At 37.5% G+C, this 27241-nt stretch overlaps 1 protein-coding gene across 1 annotated transcript; it reads right to left on the bottom strand.

Moving 5' to 3' along the window:
• Positions 1-3789: 3789 nt before the first annotated feature.
• LOC131925763 (interferon-activable protein 203-like) lies at positions 3790-19890 on the bottom strand. Its single transcript, XM_059281115.1, has 8 exons — positions 19713-19890; positions 14313-14603; positions 12460-12581; positions 11272-11439; positions 8344-8619; positions 6902-7318; positions 4762-4950; positions 3790-4237 (listed from the first exon to the last, which is right to left on the bottom strand). The coding sequence occupies exons 2-8, from the start codon at positions 14578-14580 to the stop codon at positions 4166-4168; spliced, it is 1512 nt and encodes a 503-aa protein (XP_059137098.1). The 5' UTR covers positions 14581-14603; positions 19713-19890; the 3' UTR covers positions 3790-4165.
• Between the last annotated feature and the right edge of the window lie 7351 nt (positions 19891-27241).

Here is a 27241-nt window from a genome sequence, read left to right as displayed (position 1 = left end):
CTTAAAGAAAACCATGAAAAAGCAATGAAACAGGTGAGGGAAACAGTTAAAGACCTGAAAAGGGAAATAGAAACAACAAAGAAGACACAAACAGAGGGAATGCTGGAAATAGAAAATCTGAGTAAATGAACAGGAAACACAGATGCAAGCATAACCAACAGAATATAAGAGATGGAAGAGAGGATCTCTATCATAGAGGATACAATAGAGGAAATGGATTTGTCAGTCAAAGAAAATACCAATGCCAAAAAAGTCATAACACAAAATGTCCAAGAAATCTGGGACACCATGAAAAGACCAAACCTATGAATAATAGGGATAGAGGAAGGAGAAGAATACCAACTCAAAGGCACAGAAAATATATTCAAGAAGATCATAGAAGAAAACTTTCCCAACTTAAAGAAGGAAATGCCTATGAAGATACAAGAAGCCTATAGAACACCAAACAGACTAGACTCCCCTAATCCCCTCGCCACATAATAATTAAACAGCTAAATGTACAGAATAAAGAAAAAATATTAAGAGCAGCAAAGTAAAAAGGCCAAGTGACTTATAAAGGCAAACCCATCAGAATAACACCCAAATTCTCAGTGGAGACTTTGAAAGCCAGAAGGACCTGGACAGATGTAATGCAGACGCTAAGAGACCATGGATGCCAGCCTAGACTAATACACCCAGCAAAACTTTCAATCATCATAGATGGAGTGAACAAGACATCCCAAGACAAAACCAGATTTAAACAATATTTGTCTACAAACCCAGCCCTACAGAAAGCACTAGAAGGAAAATTCCAACCTAAGGATGTTAGATACACCCACTAAAACACAGGCAATAGATAACACCACAGCAGTAAAACCCAAAGAAGAGAAGTACACATACACTACCACAATTTTACACTCCCACCAAAAGTGGAGGAGTGTTCCCCTTGCTCCACATCCTCTCCAACATAAGCTGTCTTCAGTGATGTTGATCTTAGCCATTCTGACAGTTGTGAGATAGTATGTGGTCAATTTTAGAGAAGGTTCCATGGGGTGCTGAGAAGAAGGTATATTCTCTTGTATTAGGGTGGAATGTTCTGTAGATATATATTAAGTCCATTTGAGTCATAATGTCTGTTAGGTCCCTTATTTCTCTATTAAGTTTCTGTCTGGCAGACCAGTGCATTGGTGAGAGTGGGGTGTTGAAGCTGTCCACTACTAGTATATGGGGTTTGATGTGCGATTTAAGCTTTAGTAATGTTTCTTTTACAAATGTGAGTGCCCTTGTATTTGAGGCATAAATATTCAGAATTGAGACTTCATCTTGTCAGATTTTCCCTGTGATAAATATGAAATGTCCTTCCCAATCTCTTTTGATTGATTTTAGTTTGAAGTCTATTTTTATTGGATATTAGGGTAGCTACACCAGCTTGCTTCTTTATTCTATTTTATTGGAAAGTCTTTTCCCAGTTTTTTATTCTGAGGTAGTGTCTGTCTTTGAACTTGAGATGTGTTTTTTGTATGCAGCAGGATGGATCTTGTTTTCGTATCCATTCTGTTAGCCTGTGTCTTTTTTATAGGTGAATTGAGACCATTGATATTAATGGATATTAATGACCAGTGATTGTTAGTTCCTGTTATTTTTTTTTGGTGGCAGCATTGTATGTTTCCCTTCTTTGGTATTTGTTGGTGTGGGACTACCTATTGCCTGTGTTTTCATGGGTGTATCTAGCTTCCTTAGGTTGGAATTTTCCCTCTAGTGCTTTCTGTAGGGCTAGATTTGTGGAAAGATATTGTTTAAATCTAGTTTTATCATGGAATATTTTGTTTACTCCGTCTATGTTGAATGATAGTTTTGCTGGGCATAATAGTGGGTTGACATCCATAATCTCTTAGTGTCTGTTTAACGTCTGTCCAGGACCTTCTGGCTTTTAGAGTCTCCATTGAGAAATCAGGTGTTATTCTTATGGGTCTGTCTTTATATGTTACTTAGCCTTTCTCCTTTGCAGCTCTTAATATTTTTCTTTATTCTGTATGTTTAGTGGTTTGATTATTATGTGGTGAGGGGACTTATTTTTTAAACCCACTCTATTCGGTGTTCTGTAACCTTCTTGTATCTTTGTAGGCATTTCCTTCTTTAGGTTGAGAATGTTTTCTTCTATGATTTTGTTGAATATATTTTCTGTGCCTTTGAGTTGGTATTCTTCTCCTTCTTCTATCTCTATTATTCTTAGGTTTGGTCTTTTCATGGTGTCCCAAATTTCCTGGACATTTTGGGTCATAACTTTGTTGGCTTTAGTGTTTTCTTTGACTGATGAATCTCTTTCCTCTATTGTATCTTCAACGCCGGAGAGCTGGTCTTCCATTTCTTGCATTCTGTTGGTTATGCTTGCATCTATAGTTCCTGTTCATTTACTCAGATTTTCCACTTCCAACATTCCTTCAATTTGTATCTTCTTTATTGTCTCGCTTTCAGTTTTCAAATCTTGAACTGTTTCCCTCACTTGTTTCATTGCTTTCTCTTGGCTTTCTTTAAGGGATTTACTGATTTTTTTCCCAATTTTTGTTTGACTTTTCCTCAATTTCTTTAAGGTAATTTTTCATTTCCTCTTTAAAGATCTCTATCATCTTCTTAAGGTCATTTTAAGGTAGATTTCTTCTGTTTCTTCTGTGTTGGATGTTCAGGTCTTGCTGATGTAGGTTTTGATGGAGCCATATTGGTTTTTATGTTGTTGACTGTATTTTTGCACTGGCATCTACCCATCTCTTTCTCCACTTGGTGCAAGCAGTGTCTGTGTCTGAGGGAGCCTCTCTTGGTCTGATGCATAGTCTTGGTTAGTGAGACCTCTTGGTCTAATAGGTGCTGATTGACTCTTTGTCTCAGGGAGCAGCTCTTAGTCCAATTGGCACTTATGAGCTCTGTCTCAGGGAGTAGGGCAATCTCAGCAGATGGGTGGGTAGGGAGGGGTTGGGCTTATGGGTTATAGGATCTGGTGGGGGATGGTGGTAGTGTGACCTGTCTGCAGGAGGTTTGCCTGCCAACTGGCCTGAAACTGGAACTGCAATGGGTGGTAGTGTAGGGGTGCAAGGTTGTGCTCCTGGGCCCAAAGCCTAGGGGCTGGTGTGTTGGGGTAGGAGGATAAAGACTCACTTCTTAGTCCAATCAGGCACTGGCAGGATCTGTCTCAGGGAACAGTTGCAGTCTCAGAGGGTGGGTAGGATTTGGGGGAGGTGGGGCTTTTGGGTTACAAGGTTTGGTGGGGGACAGTGGTAGTCTGACCAGTCTGCAGGTGGCCTGCCTATTGGCTTGAGCCTGGAACTGCAATGGGTGGTGGTGTGGTGGTGCAGGTTTGTGCCCCTGGGCCCCACCTAGACAAAGACTCACATCTTAATCCAGTTGGGCATTGGCAGGCTCTGTCTCTGAATTCCTCACTCTTAACACCCATAATTTGTTAATTCTTTGCTCAAATAATAAAACTCTATAATATAGTCATAATTACTCAGTGAAAAGCATCTGAAGACTTGCCAGGTCCTCAGCACACTAGTTTGGGAAACTGCACTCAAGGCTGAATTCAACCTTCTCCTGTGTATTATTAATGTTTGGTTTTTCTGGGCAGGACACAGTCTATTTGTTCTTGAACAAGCTTTGTCCTTAAACATCACACTTGAAGCCTGTATTCCATAGTTTTATCTGCAGGTCACTAATATTTTATTTTAGAGCAACTTCAAATGATTTAAAGATATTCCCAAGGAATCACTGCTTTATCAAAATTTTTTTTTAAGTTTTATATATAAAACTTATAGATTAAGAGTTATAGAAGTTTAGATACAAAATATGGAATTTAGATAATACAAAAATGTATAAAGAACATAAGAAAGCACCATTTCCTAGATATAATAGCAGGCAGGGCGGTGGTGGCACACGCCTTTCATCCCAGCACTTGGAAGGCAGAGGCAGGCAAATCTCTAAGTTCCAGGACAGCTTGGTCTACAAAGTGATTTCCAGGATAGCAAGGACTAAACAGAGAAATCCCCTCTTGAAAAAGCAAGCAAGCAAGCAAGCAAACAAACAAACAAACAAACAAAAGCTGGCTTTCATAGGTATGGTATTTCAACAGGTCATATATACATTTAATTTCTGGACTTGGATCTTATCTCCGTAAATAGTATCCTTGGCATCCAGATTATCAGAAGTATTGTTCTAGACAGGTTTTCATAACTGAATCAGGATTGAGTGCCTCTCCTTTGGCACTGATAACCTTAAAGAAAAAAAGATGAGGTCAGAGCAGTTGAAATGCAGATGCTTCACACTTCTCTCTACACTTCTACTGACTGTTTACATTGGAATGGTGGCCTTTTGTTGTAAGTGTAAAATGAATCCCACACAGTGTGTAAGCATTACAAGGATTGTGGATTTTAGCAATTGTCTGATTTGCTCAGGGCATCCTTGGGAACTTACAGTTTCTGTTCATCATCCTCTGCAACAAAAGTATTTGAAAGTTACAGATGAAGACCTCAAGGTTCTTTGTGTTTAGTCTTTGGTCAATTTGCAAGGTCAGTGTTGTGTGATGTTTTGTTTGTGTTCTGACAAATAAAGCTTTCCTGGAGATCCGAAGGTAGAGCCAGCCACTATTTAACCATAGAGGCCAGGCAGTGATGGCACACACCTTTATTCCCAGCATTTGGGAAGAAGCAGGAAGATCAGGAGTTCAAGGCTACCCTGGGCTGCAGGAGATTGAAATATATGATCCTTAGGAAGAATTGTATTTCCCAAAGCACACACCTGCATGTAACTGTGCCTTACAGACTTAAGCTGCCATGTATCTTCTCTTGAGGTCAATTGAAAGCAGACAAGTCGAAGTTTATTGCCTGGCTCACACTTGATACTGGTTAGTCGTCCATAGACCACCACTTCCATTTTCCCAGTATCATCTTCAATCCCATAGTAAATGAAGTTACCCCTTTCATTTTTCTGAAAAACACGTTAACATTCATCCTTTAAGAAATATGTGAAAGCTTATCACATCTATGAGAAATAAAGAGTGCTAGCATAAACCTGTCCCTGACAAGGCAAGTATGGCTCTTAGGTTTAGAATCACAGGTAAAAGGCCAGTGAGATTGCTGAGTGGGTAAGGGTGCTTGTTGGCAAGCCTGACTACCACTCAATTCCCAGGACTTATAGTGGAAGGAGAGAACTCATTTGTGGAGCTTCTATTCTGACTTCCACACTGCTTTCATGGCCTTTGTGTTTTTCTCAACCCTCACAGACAAAATAAAGGAATAACTGACAAAATAGAATTACTTGAATGGAAGAGTTTAACATGTTATGGTGAACAAATCTTTTCTTGGAAATCACTCTGGAGGTTTTGTGTGCCTAGCCCTTAATGACTGAGCTATAATTGCAGCCCTTGGAAGCCTCTCTTAAGTTTTACCTACTTGAGGTCTTTATCTGCTAGGTGTCTTTAGAAAAAAATGAGTATCTTCCTGAGTACTAATGGGAACATATCAGAATAGCTGAGATTTTTTGGGCTTCCAATGTAAGGAATCAAAAATGAAAAAACATAAATATACATCAAACCCCATTTAGTTATCATTTCAAGTCTTAGTTATATCCAGGAGGCCTGAGAAGAAAGGCAATTTGTGGCTCATCATGAATCTGAGAAACACTATTATAAGTCCTTTTCATTTAATTTATTTTATTTTTTATTGAAAATAAAGTTATTTTCATACAACATGTTCTGATCACAGTTTCCTATTCCCTACTTCCTCCTACACAATCCTCTCCTCCCCACCTTTCCAACTCCATCCCTTCTTTCTCTCTCTTTTAAGAAAACAGTCAAATAAAGAAGACAAATCAACAAGAATAAAACAAAATGTACAAAGTAACAGGCATAAGGAAGAAATAGCATGAGAAACAAATACACAGTCACACAAGACAGACAGACAGACAGACAGACAGACACACACACACACACACACACACACACACACACACACACACACCCCTCCTGTTTAAATGGATCACATTTGCTCAGTGCACACATCGATTCTGTCTCCTCCTTCCTAATCTCTCAAAGGTTAAATCTACAGCAATATTTCTGGTGTTTTAGTTTGTGTCTCACTTAGTTTACTTTTAATTGTGTAACCAAATGTAGCAGCACACCAACAACAGCATAGATAAAAGGAAAAAGCCATGACTGATTCATACACAATGAATTATGAAATCATACATTGAACAAGCAAGCATACTAATGAATTAGTACATCGGCACTTAAAGAAACATTCAAAAGTCACAAAATTCCTTAAATTTCCTCACTTTTATTGTGCCTAGTTATAAATTATGAAATTAAACTAGTTTGTTAAACTGCTGTTTCTCTCATTATTTAAAATATTATTCACTCTGTCAAAAGATCTTGATAAAATAAAAAAAATGTGATAATGAGAACACATTATGAAATAATCCTGGCTTGTTGGACACGGCTTCATTCTAGGGCAGAATTGTCTATTTGATTTTTTATTCTCATCAGTGCAAACTGTATCTAGTCTATGAGTTTGACTCTTTATTCACTACTGAGTTGCCAATGAGATGGGTTAGGAAACTATCAAAGAAAAAGAATCTAAAAGGAAAGTGTGCTATAAACTGAACAGTGTCCGGGAATAGGATGTCTCTAGATGGATTGTCAGCCAGGAAAATGCCAAAAGTTACTGATGAATCTCCTTGTAAAGAATTCTCATGGTGGTACCTTGAGGAGAGGAATGGTAAGAGACTATCCCAATATCCAAAATGTGGAAGACTTACTCATCTCTTTCTGATATGAAAGGTGATTATTTCCTGTGTTATGTAAGTTGAGCAAATTCCAGTGCCAAGTTAAAACTTAAAATCTCAGAATGCAAGGCATTCTACAAATAATGGAATGGCTTACCATAGTTACCACAAACTCTCCATTCACATGTGTCCCTTTTATTTGAGAGAAAAGATCCTTAATTTTAGGAGTTCCATTGGCTCTTCTCCTCAGTGTATTTGAGATGACCATTGTTCGGTTAACATTCACATCAGACACACAGGAGGCTCTATATATCTCCAGAAATCCACTGACGCCAAAATAATCTGATATGGCAATGATCTTTTGTGGGATGAACTTGTTCTTTAGGTCTGTGTCAAAAACCTTCACTCTGAAGAATTCAGTCTCAGTAGCCACTGTGGCATGGAACATCCTTTTGTCATCAATCAAATCATAAGTAAATGGTTCTGTTACTTTCAACACCATCACTTCTATGGGATCTCGATGGTGACCTTCTACCTTAGAAGGCTCCTTTGGTAAGTTTCCCTTCTTTAGTGTCTACATAAAACATACAGATGATAAACATGCATAATTCAGACAGATCATAAGGCACAGCTCCACTGAGTAGATTGGCGAATATCTACACAAAGATTGCCATACTATAACCTAAAAAAGGAAGAAATGGAGATTTACCTAATTCACTACTTAGTGATTCCACTTAATACTAATCATACCTGGTAGATAAATGGATAATACTTGTAGTTATGGGGAATGAACCCAAGGCCTCCATGTTCTAGTCAAGTCTTCTATGTAGGAACATTTTGAAGATTCCAATTACAAAACCTTGTCTAAACAGTCAGAGCTTTCTTGTAAAAGGGCTAAGTAGGCAACCCCAAGAAGATGCCCTCAATATTGTTAAACAAAAAGGGTTCAAGCTAGCAGCTCTTCTTTTTCTATAATAGCTGGCATGGAGGAGAATCCGAGCATCAGAAAAAGTCCTGAAGTCATTTTACTTGGATAACCTGCCTCCTCAGTATCCCATTCTATTTCTGAGCATCAGGAGAGCACTATGAAATGGAGGTAACACTGTAGGGCTGAAAGAAGAAGCATGTTGGCAGTCATGGACAACCTGGATACCAGCTCAGGGAGGCAGCTAGAACTGGTAACACTCTCTGAAATTTGATTTGAAAAAATACAGACTTCGCCCTGTGGGTGGTAGGGTTTAACTCTGATTCCTGATCAATGTATTCTAATATCAGGAAGTACATTTTCATTATAACTGGAACAGCAATTCACAATATGAAAAGAATATCTTGACAAAAAGTTCAGAGTGTAAAATTAAATAAGCAAGTGTCTCACTATACTCCTTTCAGAATAGGTATGATCAGGTGATCAGTCAGGCATTTTCTTAATGGGATAGAGCATATAAAGCATTTTAAAGTTGAATGTAGAGAAGGATCAGTAACTAACACAATAAAATGAGTGATTATTTGAATAAAAGATTATGTGCAACAGATTAATGAAGAAACCTTCCAAGTTTGTGCTAATCTCTGTCATTATATTGTGAGAACAGGAAGCATTACCCATGAAGTACTGCTGATTGCTGTTGGTGGAGGCACCAGAGGAGCCTGGAGAGCACTGAATGCCATTGCTGGGGACACCCGTGGATCCAGGAGACTGCTGGACGCTGTTGGTAGAGGTCCACATGGAGCCAGGAGACTTTCTGATGCTGTTGCTGAAGGCATCTGAAGAGCATAGACCCTCCTTGATGCTTTTACTCTAGGACAGGGAAGAGACTGTCCAGTACCATATGATACTCCTTGAGGCCCTTGAGTTGTACACACACTTCTGGACTCTGCCTGTGGAGAAGCATAAAGAGCCTGGATTACTTTGGATGCTGCTCCTGGATGTGTTTGAGTGGTTTGGACTCTGCTTGTTCCTATTGGTATGGAAACCTGAGGAGCTGGAAGACTGTTGGATGTTGTTGGTAGAAGCACCTGAGAAGTCTGGAGACTAGTAGATGCTGTTGCTGGAGATGCCAATGAAGCCAGGAAATAAACATGTCCTGTTCCTAAGGGACCTGGGACATTGGCATTCCTCGGTGCTCTTACTGTAGCAGAGTTAAGAGTTTGAATGCCACTGGATGCTGCTCTTTGAGATACCTGGGTGGTGCTGTCATTTCTGGACACTGCTTCTGGAACAGCATGGGAGACCTGAATATTGCTGGATGCTATTGTTAGAGTCATCGTTCTGACCTGGGCTTCACTTCTCAATGTTGCTGAAGGCCCTTTAGGGGTTTGGGTACATCTGGATGTTATTACTTGAGGACTTTGAGGAGACTGTTTGCTTTTGGCTGCTGCTGCTGTAGGTATGTGAATGTTCTGGGCATTGCTGGACACTGATACTGGAGACATCTGAGGGGTACTGATAGAGTTGGACACTGATTCTGAAGGCATGTGAATGACCCAGCTATTACCAGATATTGTTGCTGGAGGTACATGAGGAGCCTGGACACCACTGGACAGGGTTAGAGTCACTCGAGAGTTTAGATGGATGCTGGAGTGTGATGCTGGAGACATTGGAAAATTCTGGCATGGTGGTGCTGGAGAGCTTGAAGACATTTTAAAAGTGAAGCATGTTCCTAGGGGTCTCTGAGGTGCCTGGAGGCTGTTAGAAGCTGCTGAAACTTCTGGAAGAATATGGAGTTTACTGGCAGCTGAGGAGTTGCTGGTTGCTGCAAATTCTAGAAGCTGATGTTTTTTCTGGGAAACGTGTGTCTCTATGGTACTATGTTTTTTGATGTTGTGTTTTTCTGTTTTAAAGGAAAATAGGATCGAGATTTTTTAATACGCTTATTGGTTTTTGAAAATAAGACCAAATTCATCTTTTCACTTTCTCTTTTCAGAAGATAACTTTTACTCTGTCAGCTTTTTCCTGGGCTGAAGGAAGTGTGTTAGAACAAACTTAGGTATTTCCTACACCTAGTTCTCACTCTTACTAATCAATATTACAACTTCTCTTAAAAGCCAGGTATTGAATTTTCACTGTTCTGGCATAGAATACTAGCTCAAAGTGTCTTACAAAGCTGATATTATTTGGCCTCATTCAGCTTTTAGTGTTATTTTGTGGGCAATGAAGTTTGTAGTAAAGTTGGCTATCTGTGTACTTTTCTTCAGGTAGACTTTCCAATTCATCAAATATTCAATCCTTATTATGCACAGAGATACCATGCTCCACACTTTCAGGTGATGTGATTGTGGGACAAATACCCTCATAGATCGATTTTGGTGGATGGGAATGTAGCTCAGTTGACAGCGTGCTGGAATAGCATGCCTGAAGCCCATCTAGACTTATTTAAACCTGTATTTAGGTCTTTAAAATGACCATAACTCCAGTTAAATAAAACTTCTACATATGTGAGAAATACTTGTACATAGGTAACAGATGTAGTTAGGGTCCTCATTACACTTTTATAATCTTAGAAGTATAAAAATGTAAATATTACAAAATTTGCTTTAAAAGTGAAGGTAAGTTAGTATGCAAATACTTTGTTTTAGCAGTAATGGATATTTTTTACTGTTTTTGTTTTATGTTTTTGATTGTTAAAGGTAAAAATTCTTCTAAAATGCTACAATGGGTATAACGCTGATTCCTTTCAAGCCAAAATTATTACTAACTGTAGCCTATTTTCCAGGCTTGTGTACATTTTGAATTATATTGCTGACATCATTTACAAACATGGTTAATTAGATGTGCCTAAGGAGTTCCCATGCTAAATAACTGGACTCTACCTGTTAAAAAGATTAAATGCTGGTCACATGGAGTGTTCAACACAATTGTACCATGAAATAAAATAAGAATATTTGTATACATTGCAGTAAGGTTCCCAAAATACATGCATGATGAATGGAATATATATATATATATATATATAATGGTTATGGTTGCTGTAACTATATTAAGAAGGCAGCAAAATGGGTACAGGAAGCTGTTCTTTTTGATGATCAATGGCTGGGAGTGTTTGGTGTATGCCTGGGAGGGTCTGAAGTTGACTCTCAGCAAAAGTGACCATTACAGTATACAATATTTGGTCAGTGAATGGACAGGGATAAAAACTTCCAAGCAAAGAAGCAGAATGTGTCAAAACACCTGCTGAGAAGAGCATAGAATTGTGAAAATAACCTCTGAAGTTGGGTCACCAGCAAAGGGAAAAGGTCTGAGAAGAAACTAGGCAATGATACATTCTTGTGTTAGTCCCTGTTTGTCTCCGCTATGTTTTCTTCTGAACCCTAAGCAGAAAGTTGGTTGACAACATTAGAAATCATTTCATAAATACTTACCTATTCAATGCCACAGAGGCTGTGACACATGATTACATAACTTACTGAGCTATTTAATAATAAGAGGAAAGTCTTTGTAGTAGGGGATCAGTGAGATGTTTTTCCAAGGTTGTGGTGAGCCCAGAGATAATGCTTGGGAAGGAGCAAGCATTTGGAATAGGAAAGTGGTACCTTGTTTGAGGAACTGCTGGATGGTGTTGGTGGAGGCTTATGAGGAGTCTGGAGATAGCATTCATCTTTTTGTGTGTTGCTTCCTGAAGGCTCTAGAAACTGAGTCTGCTCCTGGGTAAGCTTCATTTTCTTGCCACCTTCAGTTTTCGTGGTTTGTTTTCTCTTTTTCTAAAAGAACAATGTTTGCCTTTCCTTATTGATTTTCCCATGTGTTGGAAATTGAACCCCAGGCTTTGTACATGCTAAGTTGTACTTTTCCATATGGTTTTATCTCTAGCCTTAGTAATGTCTTTAGTATTAAGTAAAGCATAGTATTTCAAGGACTATAAGAATCTTAGTATTATTAATGGATTCTAATTATATTTGTGTCATTGTGCACACATCATTCTTAACAGATGGATCATATGGTGTGGTAGTTTGAATAAGATTGATCCCCATAGACATATTGATTTGAATGCTTGGTCATCAGAGAGTCTCAGTATAAGCAGATGTGTCCTTGTTGGAGTAGGTGTGGTTTGTTGGAGGAAGTGTGTCACTGAAGGGTGGGCCTTGAGATTTCAGATGCTCAAGCCAGGTCCAGTGCCACTCTCTCTTACAGCTGCCTGTGGAGATGTAGAATTCTATACTACCTCTTCAGCACAATGTCTGCCTGCACACTGACATGCTTCCCACCATGACAATAATGGACTAACCCTCTGAATATGCAAGTCCCAATTAAATGTGTTTTTTTAAAATAAGAGTTGCTGTGCTCATGGCATCTCTTCAAAGCAATTGGAACTCTAACTAAGTGATATAGGGTTGTCTCATAGAGGAGTAGAAAAATTACATTTATCTCATCCTACTTATCCTTGTGGTGGCAGAATAGTATTAGGTGTAGAATTACAAAGTCCATATTTAATTTAATCTCTTTAAAAGCCACATTCCAAAGCAACTGCTATTTCAGTAAATGATGTTTAAAAAATCATGTAGTGATTTTTTTTGTTTGCATCCCTGGCGGTTATACTGCACGAGTTAGAGACATTATATATCTGACACTGAAGGAGTGACAGGTCCCTATGAATTTGTTGACTTAGAACCTGTTCTCACTAGAGCCGTGGACTGGATAGATAGAGTACTGAATCTTCCTAAAGAGTTAAGAAGGGGAGGAACCTGGGGAGAAGCTTTTTGGTGGGAGACCAGCCACCTTACCTGTGCAGAGGGTTTGCTCTTGTCTGATTCATTATCGGTGGAAAGAGACTGGGAACTACTGGGTTCTTCTTGCTTTCTTTTTTTCACTGCAGTTTTGTTTTTTCCTTTCTTTTGCTTCTTAACTGCGGGGATAAAGAAAATGCAATAAATCCAGGGAAGTGGTTAAGATAGCTGAAGCTCATTCAGAATTATTTATTTTGTTTTTTAAAAATTATATTGATAATTTATTCCATTTTCATTAATAAATTTATAGAAAGATAATGATTTCATGTTGTTTTTTTTTTTAAAAAACCTTAATGGGGGGTGGGAGGAGGGAGGAGATGGGATCTGTGGGTGGCATGTAGAGTGAGTAGAAAATTTCTTAATAAAGAAAAATGAAAACAAACAAACAAACAAAAAACCTCAACTGTTCAATTTTACCAATAAAGACTCAGGAGCCAGATGGTGAGGCAACAGCTTCCTAGCTTACAGATGTAGAGAGAGCACCCAGGTGACTTTCCTATTCCACTAGTGTCCCATAATCCCCCTTTTCCTATGCTATTGCAAAGCAAAACCGCTCACACTCAATGTCCCTCACTTCTTCCTGTGCTTCTCCCAAACCATCCTCCCTACTTCCTCTTACTCTCTGTGTTTTTTCTCAACAATCCTATGTTCACTTCCTGCTAACTTGTTGCTTGCTCTGCCTCTGAACCTATGCTTGACTTGATTTAACACAGCTTACAATATTCAAGCAGAAAGATATTGGAATAAAGCTGTGTGCTAGGGCTGAGCCACACCAGACCTAAAAACAGGTTTTTTTTTTCCCCAAGTAAATAACACAATCTCAGGGTGCACAGTGTGATCAAATATCCTGCAAAAATTTCAAGAACTATTTAGTCTCTACTTGTTTCTGTGTGTTTACTTTCTTCTGCTGCAGAGGCCTTCCCTGGCCAGAAGGCCACCAGTGGTACCAAGTCCCATACAGGCAGTACCTCAGGGGATTCTTTGCTCATCCCAGGTATAGTGGGTTCAGCTTTTCCATTCTTCTTCTTCTTCTTGGAAACTTCTGTTTTAATCAGTACAACCCTGTCCCAGTCCTCTTATCCCACAGACTGATTTACAAACATGAAACTTTTATGATAATAGCAATAGGTTACATTCTAAGGACAATCATTCCAAGTCATAGAAAAATGAAAATAATTATGTTTTGATATTTGATGTAACAAAAAAGTAGTGAAATTGTATTTGGACTTCTATACTGGATATATATATATATATATATATATATATATATATATATATATCTTTCTACATAACTCAGTGTATTATCAATCTGCAGGTCTCCTTGACTGGGCCTCCTATGCTAAATTCTCAGGTCAGAGTTGTGTACCAGTATACGCAGTATTTTTTAAACACAGTGACTTTATAAAGAGAAACTTCTTCACATCTCTAAAATGCAGGCGTCTACTTAAATATTAGATAAAATTTCTTACTGGAAAAGTTATTAATGAATGGGTAAGATTGTTAATCAAATATTATATATACTCTATTTAAATGTGGGACATGATTTTTTTTCAATTTTTTGTCTGTCATTTTCTAATTTTTCTACCATGTTGAGTATTCTAACCTATCTCAACAACTTTTTTTTAAATTTACCTCCAATGCAAATGATGTCTACCCTAAAATATATCAAGTTTGTTTATAAGAAAGGATTTATTGAAATCATTAATTTGTTGACATCTGAAATGCGTGAACCCCCATAATTTCTAAGGTGCACACTGGGAAAGCAACATATCAGTTCTGATATCTGCAGGGAGTCAGAAAGTTTGAGGATGGTGGAGAAGGGATGAGTGTCCAGGGTGCTCCCATGTTACCTTTTGCCTTCTCTGTTTTAAGCCTTTGAGCAAGGTCTTCAAGTCCTTTAATGCTTTGACACACTTCTATCAGTTTGTCCAGTCCAGCATCTTCTGGGAATGTGTCCTCCAACAGGTCAGCCATTTGAATTCTGTCATAATCATCTTGCATCTTTTTTGTTAGATTTAGTTCTTTTCTTAGTAAGGACTTGATTTTCTTAAACTGGTAGTCATCCACAGCCACATCCTCTAATCCTTGTTGAAGAACAATTGTCTTGTATTCACTCATTATCTCTACAATTATGGACGATCCTAAAAGATGAAAATGGACATAGGATTACAAACATATACAGACAATTCCAAAACAGGGTTATTCCTGTGTTAGTGAATGATCCCAATTGATAATGTCCATAATTACATGTAAGACAAAAACAGAGTTAAATACAAGCTGTGTCATTGTGCAAAATGGATGTAGAACTTCTGTATTAATAAACAAGCCTAGGATATTCTTCCCCATAAGCCATGTTAGGTGACTTAGACCAGTGACTTGTGGTGGAAGAAAAGTGTTGGAATCAATAATTGTTGCAGTGTTTAGAGTATGGGTGTTATATCCTGGATGCTTTTTCCACTCTTATTTGGTTCTGGAGCCTGTCCCTGGATATCTGCCTGTGGGTTTCTGATTTTTCCCATTCTAAAGTGATGTACATGCAAATGAAGTGCATCCTATTACAGTGTACCTGGATGAACACTGACTGAAGTAAGATGACCACGCTGAGCCAGTGACCCTTGTCCACTATGCTTAGCCTCAAACACCCCTCATTAGCATCGTGTCTTTCCTGGCCTTGGATTGTGATCTTTGGGTCCTTTGTGCTCATATTACTGTCAATTTCTCCAATATCTACATACTTTTCAGAGCAGCACCCTAGAATTTATTGGATTGAATTGTATCAGTAGTTTCCTCATTTTATCCTTTCAGGAATGACTTCATGATTCTATTTGTTCATACATACAATTTTCTACCTCCATGTCATGCTTAAATCCTTCCTAGATCTTTTAATAGTTCTCTATCTTATTAAAAATATTCCTTCCTCCTAAAATATATTGGAAGTACTTGAATAACCTGCCCACTGCAATTTATGTTTATTTTTATTCTTGAGATCATGTACTTCAAAATATACACAATATACTCCTTTTTTGACCATTTGGGACTGGTTTTATTAGGGCAAAATATACTCTTATTGTCAAGGTTTATGGTATGTCTAATGTCTTTTTCATTGCTAGGCAAGCCATTCTCACATTTCTTTCTCTGTGTGCTTTTCATAAACTTTGAAAACTTAAGAATTAAATGATGTTGGTAATGGGAGTGTATGCTAGTGGGAGATGTGGACAAAGGAGTAACTATCAATAATTTATAATTCTAAAACTAAGATGGAAATCTATTGCTTTAGAAGCTTACACACACACATACACACACACACACTCCATCTATACATCTATCTATCTATCTATCTATCTATCTATCTATCTATCTATCTTTCTATCTGTTAAATACATATTAAAAATTTACATGAATTTATTCTACAATATATCAACAATATTTCTACTAGAAACCACAGGTAACAAAAACCCAGTGCTAGGAATGAATTTTCTCTCTTGAAGTTATTGGCCAGTCAGTTCTCATAGACCCCCCAACATATAGCCTATTGACATTGCTCTGGATACACTCCAGTACTTTATGGTAAGACTCTATTGCAGAGACAACACATTCTTGAGTCACAGAACATGGAGAAATCAACTTGACACTCACCTGGAAGCCTCATCCCTACTGACTAGATTTTCCAATTCTGGGAAGTACTAGGCATAGTACTGGAGGGGCAAAATAATCATTCACCTTACTCAGTTTTTCATCCTTGGAGGTACAGTAACAACCCATCTGGCAAAACGTGCTCACTGGTGCAATAGTGGCATCAATGTTGTGTGATTAACCATCCATTTCATGATTTAATCTAAGGCCTGTATGAGTGAAAACCGATGCCTGGCACCATTATTGAGACTGAAAACCTGCGACTAGACTACTCATAGTTCCCAGTGGAGAACCTCTTAATTTTATGCTATCAAATAGGAGTAGAATTAGACTTATTATTATGTCCACAGGTCTTTCAACTCCCATCATAAAAATTTGTAAAGAAATAATAATAAAAATTAGAAAATTAGAAGCAACAAAAAAAAATTGACTTTCTGGAAATTCCCAAAATTCCCCAGTGGACCTAGCATCTTGCTTTGTACCTCATTCACATTTTATATACTTCCTTGATGGTCTTCAGAGAATGGAATGAGTCCAATATTTTAATTCAATGTATGCCATCTTAGTTTGGGAATTATACCTGTATGGACATCAGTTCATTTGGTCCTAAATATCTAGAGCTGTCAATTGCTTCTTTTTTTTTTTGAGAAAAATTGAACATCATCTATGCTCAAAGAAAACCAAGGGTGAATAGATTATTCACACAAGGACACATGATAGGGAAGGTGAAGAATTTAAGAAAAAGACATACTCTGTAAACCATAAGACATTAAAAAAATAGATCATCTAGATATTCAAGAGGGAGATTAAAACTGATTCTTGACAGTAAAACTCCCTTCTTCAGAGCAGCATTCTGATTTCTGTACAATACTGGTCTTCAGATCCCACAGAAAATTAAAACAGAAAGCTTTTATTTGAGTTGATACTTGTGAAAACACAACTATTTCATATACAACCAGATATGTGATGACAAAGACTGTGTGTAATTTGATGGTGTCCATTTATATGAGATTATTCATTTTATTTTTAAAATGTTGTTCCTTTTGAATGTGGACAATCATCCCAACCTCAGTAGAATTTTGAGTATTATATAACATAGTACACAAGCATTATTGCCGTCTATGCCCACTAGATTCTGGATATCAATATGTGTTCATCCTCGCTGCTAAAAAGCTAAACACTTTAAATTTTCAGTCTCTTTAAAACACCCAAAGTCTCTTCCAAATTTCAAAGCCTCTCAGAAATATGCAAAGCCTCTAAATTCTAAAGTCTTTAAAAATTTAAAGTATCTAAACAGTGAGCTCTTACAAAATAAAAAATGAGTTACCTACCTTGTTATCCCAAGAGAGGAAAACCTGGTCATAATTATATTTAAAACAAAGCAAAATCAAAATTAAAGAATGTAAAAGATTTTCTGGTCTGCAAAGGGCCTTGGCATCTCCCTATCTCTTGCTCTCCCATCCAAATACACATAGTGGTTCTCTTGTGCTTAAGCTACCTCCCTCCACACCTGCTGCTATTCTTGGTCATCCCAGTGTACTCACATCTCAAAAATTCTGGGGTCCTCATTAACCTGGGTTGTGTCTTTATTAATAGCCTTTCATAACCTTTCACAGTGACAAGCCTCAGCTATTCCCTATGATCCCCTCATGCCTCCAAAACCAGTACCAACTGGTTGAGTCTTTCACATTACAAAATTTAGTTGTCAGCACAAGGGACAGCCTTGTCCCCTCTGGGCCATAGCTTCCACTTCTGTGTACTGACAGTGAGAAGACACTTCCTAGGTTATACCTCAACAATGCTGGTCTCTTCTCAATCTCAGCCAGTTTTTTACCAGAATCAGAGATTTGTAATTCAAAATATTGAGTGGCCTCAGTAGATTCTTTATCTGACTCTCAATCTTTCTTCTGAAATTTCCAAGCCCAGCTTCAGTCATCTGCACTGTCCTCTGCATTATCTTGTAAGTTCCCAAAATAGTTCATTTTCTCTAAACACTCATTTACTTTTATGTCCCAAAGCTACAAAGTTCTTTCATAATCCTTCCTAAAACACAGTCAGGTGTGTCACAATAATATCCCACAAACCCAGTTACAGGTTCTGTTGCTGGAATAAAACACCATGACCAAAAACAGTTTGGGAAGAAAGGGTTCATATAATTTTACACTTCCACATCACAGTCCTTTATTGAAAGAAGTCAGAGCAGGAACTCAAGGCTGGAACCTCGAGGCTGGAACTGTAGCAGAAGCCATGAGGAACACTGGTTTTTTGCTTGATTCTCATGGTTTGCTCAGCCGTTAGGACCACCTGCACATGAGTGGCATAGCACCAATGAGATACCTACTCATATCAATCATTAATCAAGAATATGCCTTCCACACTTTCCTATAGGCAATTTGGAAGGATGCATTTTCTCAACTTGGGTATTTCATCCCAGATAATTTTATCTTGTGTCAAGTTGAAAACAAAAAACAAAAAACAAAACAACAGAATATTTCCTCAAAAAGAGATAATACTTTAAATGTTGAATTTATATACAATAATAGTGTATGTTATTTCTTCGTATTTTATGTTTCTATGATAGGACCATAGTAAATAGCAACATGGAACACATTTTGCTCCAAATGTGCAAATGAACACATATCTTCTTCATATGTATGTGAAAGAGCGTACTCTTCTGTGAATCTCATAAAACCGACAATATTTCAATAGATACAGCAGTATATTTTTCAATTACTAAATTAATGGTATAAACATCTTCAAAAAATTTTGAATGTTTGAGAAATATAAATGATACACCAAGAGAGATATCCTTACATATGGACTTGTCTGAAATCAACTTCTGAAATATTCTGTTGAAGTACACATTAAGAACTCTAAAGTACATGGAAAGTCTTTAAAATATTCTAAAAATAGGCAATAGAGACATATTTCTAATTAACTCTCCCTCAACACCCTACATATTCCAGACAAAATTAAAAAACAAGTCAAACAATCCAAAACTAAAGAAAACAAATAATGTTCAAGGTGACAGAAACTAACTCACTGTGATTGAGATATTGATGATGTAAAAAATGATAAGTATGTGTGTGGATGATTAAAAATAGATGTACTTGAATAACTGTGAATATGTAGAGCTTTGTAATATGCATGACAATTGTTTCACATGCAGTACAATATCAGAATACTAGAGGAAATCTCCATGTCCTGATATATTTTTACCAAATACTATTTCACAGTAATTATTTGATGTCACTATCCAATTGTTTACCCAGTCATTCAACAAAGCCAAAAAGTTCCTTCTTAGTTTCCAGCAAAGATAAATAAAGCCTTCTCCTCACTTTCTATATACTCATATTTATATTGAAAGCTATTTTATTATCTGCCATAATCAAAATGCACTTTTATTGACACAGGCCCCAGTAACGGTGGAATAAAGATGTCTGCCATCTCCCCTAGCAAAGCATCAGAACCTAGCTGCTGTGGGTTCCCTGCCCTGAGAGCAGCTGGCACCAGCCCTGCTCCCTCCACTCTCCTCTGAAGGAAGCAGCACTGATTTCCCCTGTGCTCTTGTGGATTCCACAGAGCTCTCAACTCTACATAGCAGGCATAGGACTCACCTTCTTGGAAATTTCTTCAGCAGTGTCCAGATTCTAGTTTGTCTGAAAGGATAGGAATAGGGCTAGTTTCATTTAAGTTAGAAGAAAAATCCCTTAGAGATTGGGCAGGGGTGTTGCCATCTCTCAAATGCCAAGAACATGAAATATTTTTAAAGATGGGAAGAATGACATTGTTCAGAGTCATTTCATTTCTCTTGAAGTTGAGCAATCTTGGATGCCTTGCACTCTCCTATTCCTTTGAGAGGAGGATTGCAAAAGTGAGGCCTCCCATTATTCTTAGCTTTCGATTTCCCCAATTTAGCAAGATTGGGTTGTGTTCTAACTGTATACAATTTACTCACCATGAAAAACAAAGTTCTGCTTGTTCAATTTTTTCTTCTTCCATGTCTTCATAGGTGGATGTTCTAACCTTAACCCTTTATGTCCAACAGCTTTATCCATGAATCACTGAGAATCACATTCCTCTGAATAAAGGTAACATCTGAAAAGGCAAATGTGAGCTACCCAGACACTTCTCCCTCTTCTCTCCTCAGGGTGGAAGTGGAAAGAGGAAAATTCAGCAGGTGTCTATTGCCACTAAGAACTGAATATGTTTTCTGGGTAGAAGAAGGTATGTAGTACAATTACTTTTGGTTTAATAATTTACTAAAGCCTACAAATTTCATGATGTCATTGTTTTTCTCCGCTGAGTAGTACACCATTTTGTATATGTATCACATTTTCTTAATCAGTTCTTCAGTTGAGGGGCATCTAGGTTGTTTCCAGTTTCTGACTATTACGAATAATGCTGCTATGAACATAGGTGAGCATGTATCCCTGTGCTATGACTGGGCATACCTTCAGTATATACCCAAGAGTGGTATAGCTGGGTCTTGAGGTAGATTGATTCCCAATTTTCTGAGAAGCTTCCACACTGATTTCCAAAATGACTATACCAGTTTGTACTCCCACCAAAAATGGAGGAGTGTTCCCTTTGCTGCATATCCTTTCCAACATAAGCTGTCTGCAGTGCTTTTGATCTTAACCATTCTGACTGGTGTAAGATGGTATCTCAGAGTTGTTTTGATTTACATCTCTTTGATGACTAAGGATACTGATCAATTCCTTAAATGTCTTTCAGTCATTTGAGATTCTTCAGAGGAATTCTAGAGCAAGTGAATCAAGATCATGATGGGGAAACCTGCAGAGAGGAACAAACCAAATTAATAGGAACTCATGAAAGTTGGATCAATGGCTGTGGAGCTTGCATGGGACTAGGTGAGCCCTTCTACATTGCGAGACAGTTGTATAGCCTGATCTGCTTGGGGGGCCCCCTGGCTGTAGGATCAGAATCCATCCCTGGTACATGAGCAGGCTTTTTGGAGCCCACTACTTATGATGGGACACCTCTTGCAGCCTTGAGGCAGAAGGAAGGGATTGGACTTGCCTCTACTGGATGTGCTTCCCCATGGGAGCCCTTGCCTCCTTGTGGGAGGGAGTGGGAGGTAGGTTCGGAGGGGAGGCTGGGTGGGGGAAGGGAGAAATAAGAGGGAGATCTTTGATTGGTGTACAAAAATGAATTAAAATTTTTTTCTTAATAAAAAATAAAGAAAAAATAAAAAATTATTTACTAAAGAATTCTCTCAATTAATAATAGTTAAAATAGTTTTCTCAGCCATTCCCCCAAAAAAAATCTGAGAAGAATTTCATTACACACTTTCATATCTAATGAATGATTAATAGAAATTGGCCGCCCTCTAGAAAAAGGCTAAGCAGCTTTCCTTTAGTGATTAAGTTAATGATTCCTTAGCATTTCTGCACTATATATGGTGTTTATGCATAAACCCAGCAGATATAGTGAGCCTATGTAATAACACCATGGAAGCCTTGACAACTGTGGCAAAGTTCTTAGGTGTTAGTAACATCAGGGACCTGAAATATCCATTATCCTGGTGTTTTTCTGTCAAGGACAGTGAGGAATCTCTGATGTCTAATGTAATTTGAGACACAGAACAAACATTGCCAGGTAGTAGATGGTGGTGAGTTCACCCCAGCTGATCTGGAAACAGAATCATGTTCTTGGAGTGTTTTCATCCAGTGTGTTAGGATCACATGCTTCACCTGGATGGGTACAGAGGCATAAGAGAAGGTTTTCAAAAGCTGATCTTTGTTAGCTCTTGTGCCCTCAGATTTTGACATAGAGAATGTAGCAGGCAGGCTGGTGCAGCTACAAATCATGCCCTCTCATACTGCCATTTTCTTTTCGGTCTTGAGCATCAGGGCTCTATAGCTCTTGTGCAGACAGATCTATGCCATTCATACCCTTTGCCTTCCAACTCTTTCAACTCTTGAAGGCTTAGGAACTCAGCATTCACTTGGCCTGGAATTATAGCTTCATGGAGAGATTAGATTTTGGGAGTTTTCAGTCTTTGACAGCAGCCAGTGTTAACAACTGTAGGTTTAGGACACCTGAGAACCTTGGCTCCAAGAGCTCACCAGCCCTCAGGAAGTCTTCCTCTGCCCAGAACCTGCGGTTTCTCTCCTCTAGCTCCCTACGCCTTTGATACCTCATCATCTTCTCCACTGCTGCCATCCTGCTGTTTCCGGTTGAGACCACTGTCCTTACACTGTTTATCTGCCCCTCAGGAAGGCTGCAGCCTGGCCAGGTTCATCTTGCCCTCTGATGTCTACATGTCACTGCTGCTCTGCCGCATGTGCCTTTGCTGTCATGCTGCCACTTCCCTGATTCCTTTTTTATTTTTTTGATACTTTATTATTTTTAAAATAATATTTCTTAAAAGATTTATTTATTTATCATATATGCAGTGTTCTGTCTGCATGTATCCCTGCAGGCCAGAAGTGAGCACCAGGTCTCATTACGGATGGTTGTGAGCCACCATGTGGTTGCTGGGAACTGAACTCAGAGCACTAACTGCTTTTCCAGAGGTCCTGAGTTCAATTCCCAGCAACCACATGGTGGCTCACAATCATCTGTAATGAGATCTGGTGCCCTCTTCTGGCCTGCACTCATACATGCTGTATACATAATAAGTAAATAAATCTTAAAAAAAATATTTCTTACAGTGAATCTTTTTCATGGACTTTTCCCTACCCAACTCCTCCCAGATCCTCCCAATCTACCTACCTGATCAATATCATCAAAATGCTTTTTCTCTCTGTGTCTCTCTGTCTGTCTTTCTGTGTGTGTGTGTGTGTGTGTGTGTGTGTGTGTGTGTGTGTGTGTGTTACAGAAACACACAGTGGAAAATGTGTGTGTTACAGAAAAACACACTAATAAAAAGGTAGCATGTTAAATAGTTGGTATTTGTTGAACTGTCTGCATGGAGAAGAATGCAAGTAGATCTATACTTATCACCCTGCCCAAAATTCAACCCCAAATGAATCAAAGACCTCAGCATGAATCCAGAGTTCTTTCTCAGACTGTTTATCATTTGAAGGTTGCTGGGTTTTGTGTGCTTATTTTGTAAAGTGCTCCTTTGATGGGTATATTTCTGAGCTCAAAAACTTTCCTAGTAGAATCTTTAGGATCTTTTGTTTTTAAAATTATATCATCTGTAATAAGGATACTTTTACTTCTTTTTCTATTTGTTTCTCCTTTATTTTATTCAGTAGTCATATTACTCTAGCTAAGACTTGATGTACTGTATTGACTAGGTATGGAGAGAATAGACATCCTTGTCTTGTTCTTAAATTTATTGGGAATGCTTTGAGTTTCTGTCCTTTTATTTTGATGCTATAAATTTTCCTATTATTCTGTGATATCTCTTGTTGCCTAGTCTTTCTAGAGCTTCTATCATGAAGGGCTGTTGGATTTTGTCCAAGGCCTTTTCTGAATATAATGAGATGATCATGTGATTTTTATCTTTTAGTCTGTTCATGTGGTGGATTATGTTTATTGATTTATATATTTTAAATCATTCCTACATCCCAGGGTTGAAGTCAACTTGACCTTGTTAAATAAACTTTTTTATGTTTTTTTTTTTTGGTTCGTGTTTCCAATTATTATATTGAGAATTTTTAAAAAAGTTTTTGGTCAATAAATTTCCTTTCCCATTGACTCTTTTTGTGGTCATGATATTTATGTAACAACAGATTCATAAAAAGGATTAAGAGATGTTCTTTGATTTTCTACTTTGCAGAATTATTTGAGGAGCATTAATGGTAGCTCTTCTTTGGAGATCTGGTAATAGTCTGTACTGATATGACCCTGGGATTATTGGGGGTTGGGAGTTTTTTAAATACTCTGTCTATTTTACTGGGGGTTATTGATCTATTTATATTGTTTTTTAAATCTTGATTTAAATTTGGAAGTTCATATATATCAAAGAATTCATCCATTTCTTTAGATTTTCCAGTTGGGTAGAATACAGACTTTTAAAGTACTTTCTTATGATTCTTTGAATATCATCAGTGTCTGTTGTAATTCTTGCTTTCACAGCTCTAATTTAATTAATTTCTATCCACCCTCTAGTTTTCTTAGGTTAATTTGGCTAAAGGCTTGTTAGTCTTTTTGATTTTTCTCAAAGAACTAACTCTTTATTTTGGATGTTCTGTAATGGTTTTCTTGCTTCTATTTCATTGAGTTCAGCTCTGAGTGTTATTATTTCTTTCTGTCTACCCACTTTGAGTATTTATTCTTGATTTTTTTCTGAAGCTTTGAAATATATCATTAAATTATTAATATGATACATTTCCAGTTTTTTGACGTAGATACTTAGTGCTATGAACTTGACTCTGAGAATTGCATTCATTGTTTCTCATAGATTTTGTTAAGTTGTATTTTTATTTTAATTCTATTCTAAAACGTGTTTAATTTCCTTCTTAATTTCTGTTTTGACCCAGTTTTCTTTCATTAGATAGTTGTTTAGCTTCCATTAGTTTGTGTACTTCTTGTTGCTTTTATTGTTGATATCCAGATTTAATCAATGGTGGTCAAATTAGATGACAGGAGTTCCTTCAATTTTCCTATGCCTGATAAGACTTGCTTTGTATCCAATATGTGGTGAATTGTGGAGAAAGTCCATGGACTTCTGAGAAAAAAGTATTTTGTTTATTGTTTGGTTGGAATGTCCTGTACTTACCTGTTAGGTGCATTTGATTTATAAGGTTATTTTTCTCCACAGTTTATGTATTATTTTCTTGTCTAGATGACCCATCTTTTGGTGAGAGTGGAGTATTGAAGTTACCCACTATCACAGGGCTAAGATGAATATATGATATTTTAGCTGAAGTAGTGTTTCTTTTATGAAATTGAATATCCTTATGCCTGGTGCGTAAATGTTAAGACTTGTAATATTTTTTTTTTGTTGTTTTGTTTTCCTTTAAAGATTATGCAGTGCCCTTTCCTTTTACTTATGATTAGTTTTGGCTCAAAGTCTGTTTTTATCAAATATTAAAATAGTTACCGTATTCTTCTAGCTACTTGGTTCAATTTAGAATACTTTTTTCCATTTTCTACCCTAAATTGATGTCTGTTTTTGGTGTGGAGTATGGTTCTTGAATGCAGCAGAAAGATAGATCCTGATTTCTAATCTAATCTGTTAGTCTGTGTCTTTTTATTAGAGGAATAGAGGCCATTAATATTGAAATCATTGTTGAAAGGTATTTATTAATTTTGTTATAGTGGATTTTCCCAATTTTGATGAATTGTTCTAGGATTATGTATTCCTTGTGTCCTCTTTGGCATATTGACCCTTCATATTGAAATTTTTCTTGTAGTGTCTCCTATGGAGCTGGACTAGTATAGAGAAATTGTTAAAATGAGTTTTTATCATGAAATGTTTTCTTCTCTGTAGATGGTGATTGATATTTTTGCTGGGTATAGTAGTCTAGGATGACATCTGTGGTCTTTCAGTTTTAGGACATTTGCCTAGACCCTGTTTTTCAGAGTTTCCTTTGGAAAGTCAGGTGTTATTCTAATAGGTCTGCCTTTATAGGTGACTTGGTCTTTTTACCTTGCAGCTTTTAATAGCCTTTCTGTCTTCTGTATATTTAATGTTTGAATTATTATATCTCACAGAGAGTTTCTTTTCTTGTCCTATTTACTTCATGTTCTGCATGCTTATGTATCCTGATAAGCATCTCTTTCCTTAGAGCAGCAATTTAGCTATGCTCTTGTAATAATATTTTCTATGCCTTTGACTTGGTTTTTTCTTCCTCTTCTATATCTCCTATTCATATGAATTTTCTTTGCCATAGTATCCCAAATTTCCTAGCTGTTTTTTGCCTGCATTCCTTTAGATTTAAGATTTTCTTTGACAGAGATATCCATTGCTTCTACCTTGTCTTCAAGACCTGAAATTTCCTCTTCTGTTTCTTTTAATCTGTTGGTGAGGCTTTTTCTTTGAATTTGACTTTCCAAATTTTTCATTTTGAGTTTTGCTTCAGATTAGTTTTTCCTTACTGATTCTAGTTCATTGTTAACTTTGTCTTCAATGTCTTCAATTGTCTTTCTTATTTAATCCAATTTGTGGTTGATTGTGTTAGCCCTATTAGCCTCATACTGGAACTAATTTTGAGCTTCTATAAGGATGTCCAGAGGGCAGTCTCTCCCAGCCCACACTGTGATGATAAGCTGCTTGCTGATAACAGCTAGAAAGGATTTCTGTAGACTAGACACAGAGTACATCACATACAAGTGAAATTTCCTATTTGCACCAATCATAAGAGTCTTCTTGTTAGGTGTTGAGGAAGTGCTCTGGGTCTAGCTAGATGGAAATGATTCCCAGTTCATGTACACTCCTCAAGCTTTATGACAGAAAAACAAAAGACTGATAGAAGTTATTTGAAAACTATCACTGAAACTGCACCTTTGAGTGCTGAAGCCCTGAGCTAAAATTTCATAGTTTACTCATGATATCTGTACAGTGTTCTAAGTAGCCAGAGTTGATATGAGGGTCATTGGCTAGCTGTGTGACTGCCAGTCTTTTTGCTCAAGGAAGTTCCAATTAAAAAGGAGAGCCCAATACCCACTAATTAAGGAACCAAACTTCAGAGTCACCATGCATGTTCCTAGTTCGTACTTTCTGGAATTGATAGGAACTGTAGTAGTTGGAGTTTTCCTGTCCCAGCTACTGCTCTGAAACAACCACTCAGAGACTTAATATTAATTATAAATGCTCATCAGATAGCCCTGGCTTATTACTAATTCACTCTTATAACTGAAATGAACCCATTTTTTATTAATCTATGTGCTTCCCCAAGGCTCATTTACCTCACATATGAACCTCCCATATTGCTTCTTCTGCATCTGGCACCTGACTCCTAACTTTGCCTTTTCTCTTCCCAGTGTCCTTAGTTTGGCTCTCCCCCTAACCTTGTATTGTCAGGCTATTGGCCAGTCATTTTCTTTATTAAATCACTCACAGTGACATATATTCACAAAGTGTAAAGGAATATTAAACAAACTCACTGCAAAAAGGAGGTTCTCCGACCAAGGCTGTGAGTAGCACCAAACTGTGGATATAAACATGGATATTTTAAAAGAAAACTGACAGTGTGTTGTGAGGTTTGTAGCAAGCCTTTCTCTT

This window comes from Peromyscus eremicus, chromosome 15 (assembly GCF_949786415.1).
Source record: "Peromyscus eremicus chromosome 15, PerEre_H2_v1, whole genome shotgun sequence".
Classification (NCBI taxonomy): Eukaryota; Metazoa; Chordata; class Mammalia; order Rodentia; family Cricetidae; genus Peromyscus; species Peromyscus eremicus.
Note: the sequence above shows the minus strand (reverse complement) of the source record. Positions and strands in the feature narration are given on the sequence as shown.

Excerpts from the sequence above, each read along its gene's own strand:
- LOC131925763 (XM_059281115.1), bottom strand. The coding sequence starts at position 14,580 with ATGAGTGAATACAAGACAATTGTTCTTCAACAAGGATTAGAGGATGTG. Across the intron at positions 11,440-12,459 it reads AGAGCAAACCCTCTGCACAG|AAAAAGAGAAAACAAACCAC; the intron begins GTAAGGTGGCTG and ends TTGTTCTTTTAG. Across the intron at positions 4,238-4,761 it reads TAAGGCACAGTTACATGCAG|GTTATCAGTGCCAAAGGAGA; the intron begins GTGTGTGCTTTG and ends TTTTTCTTTAAG.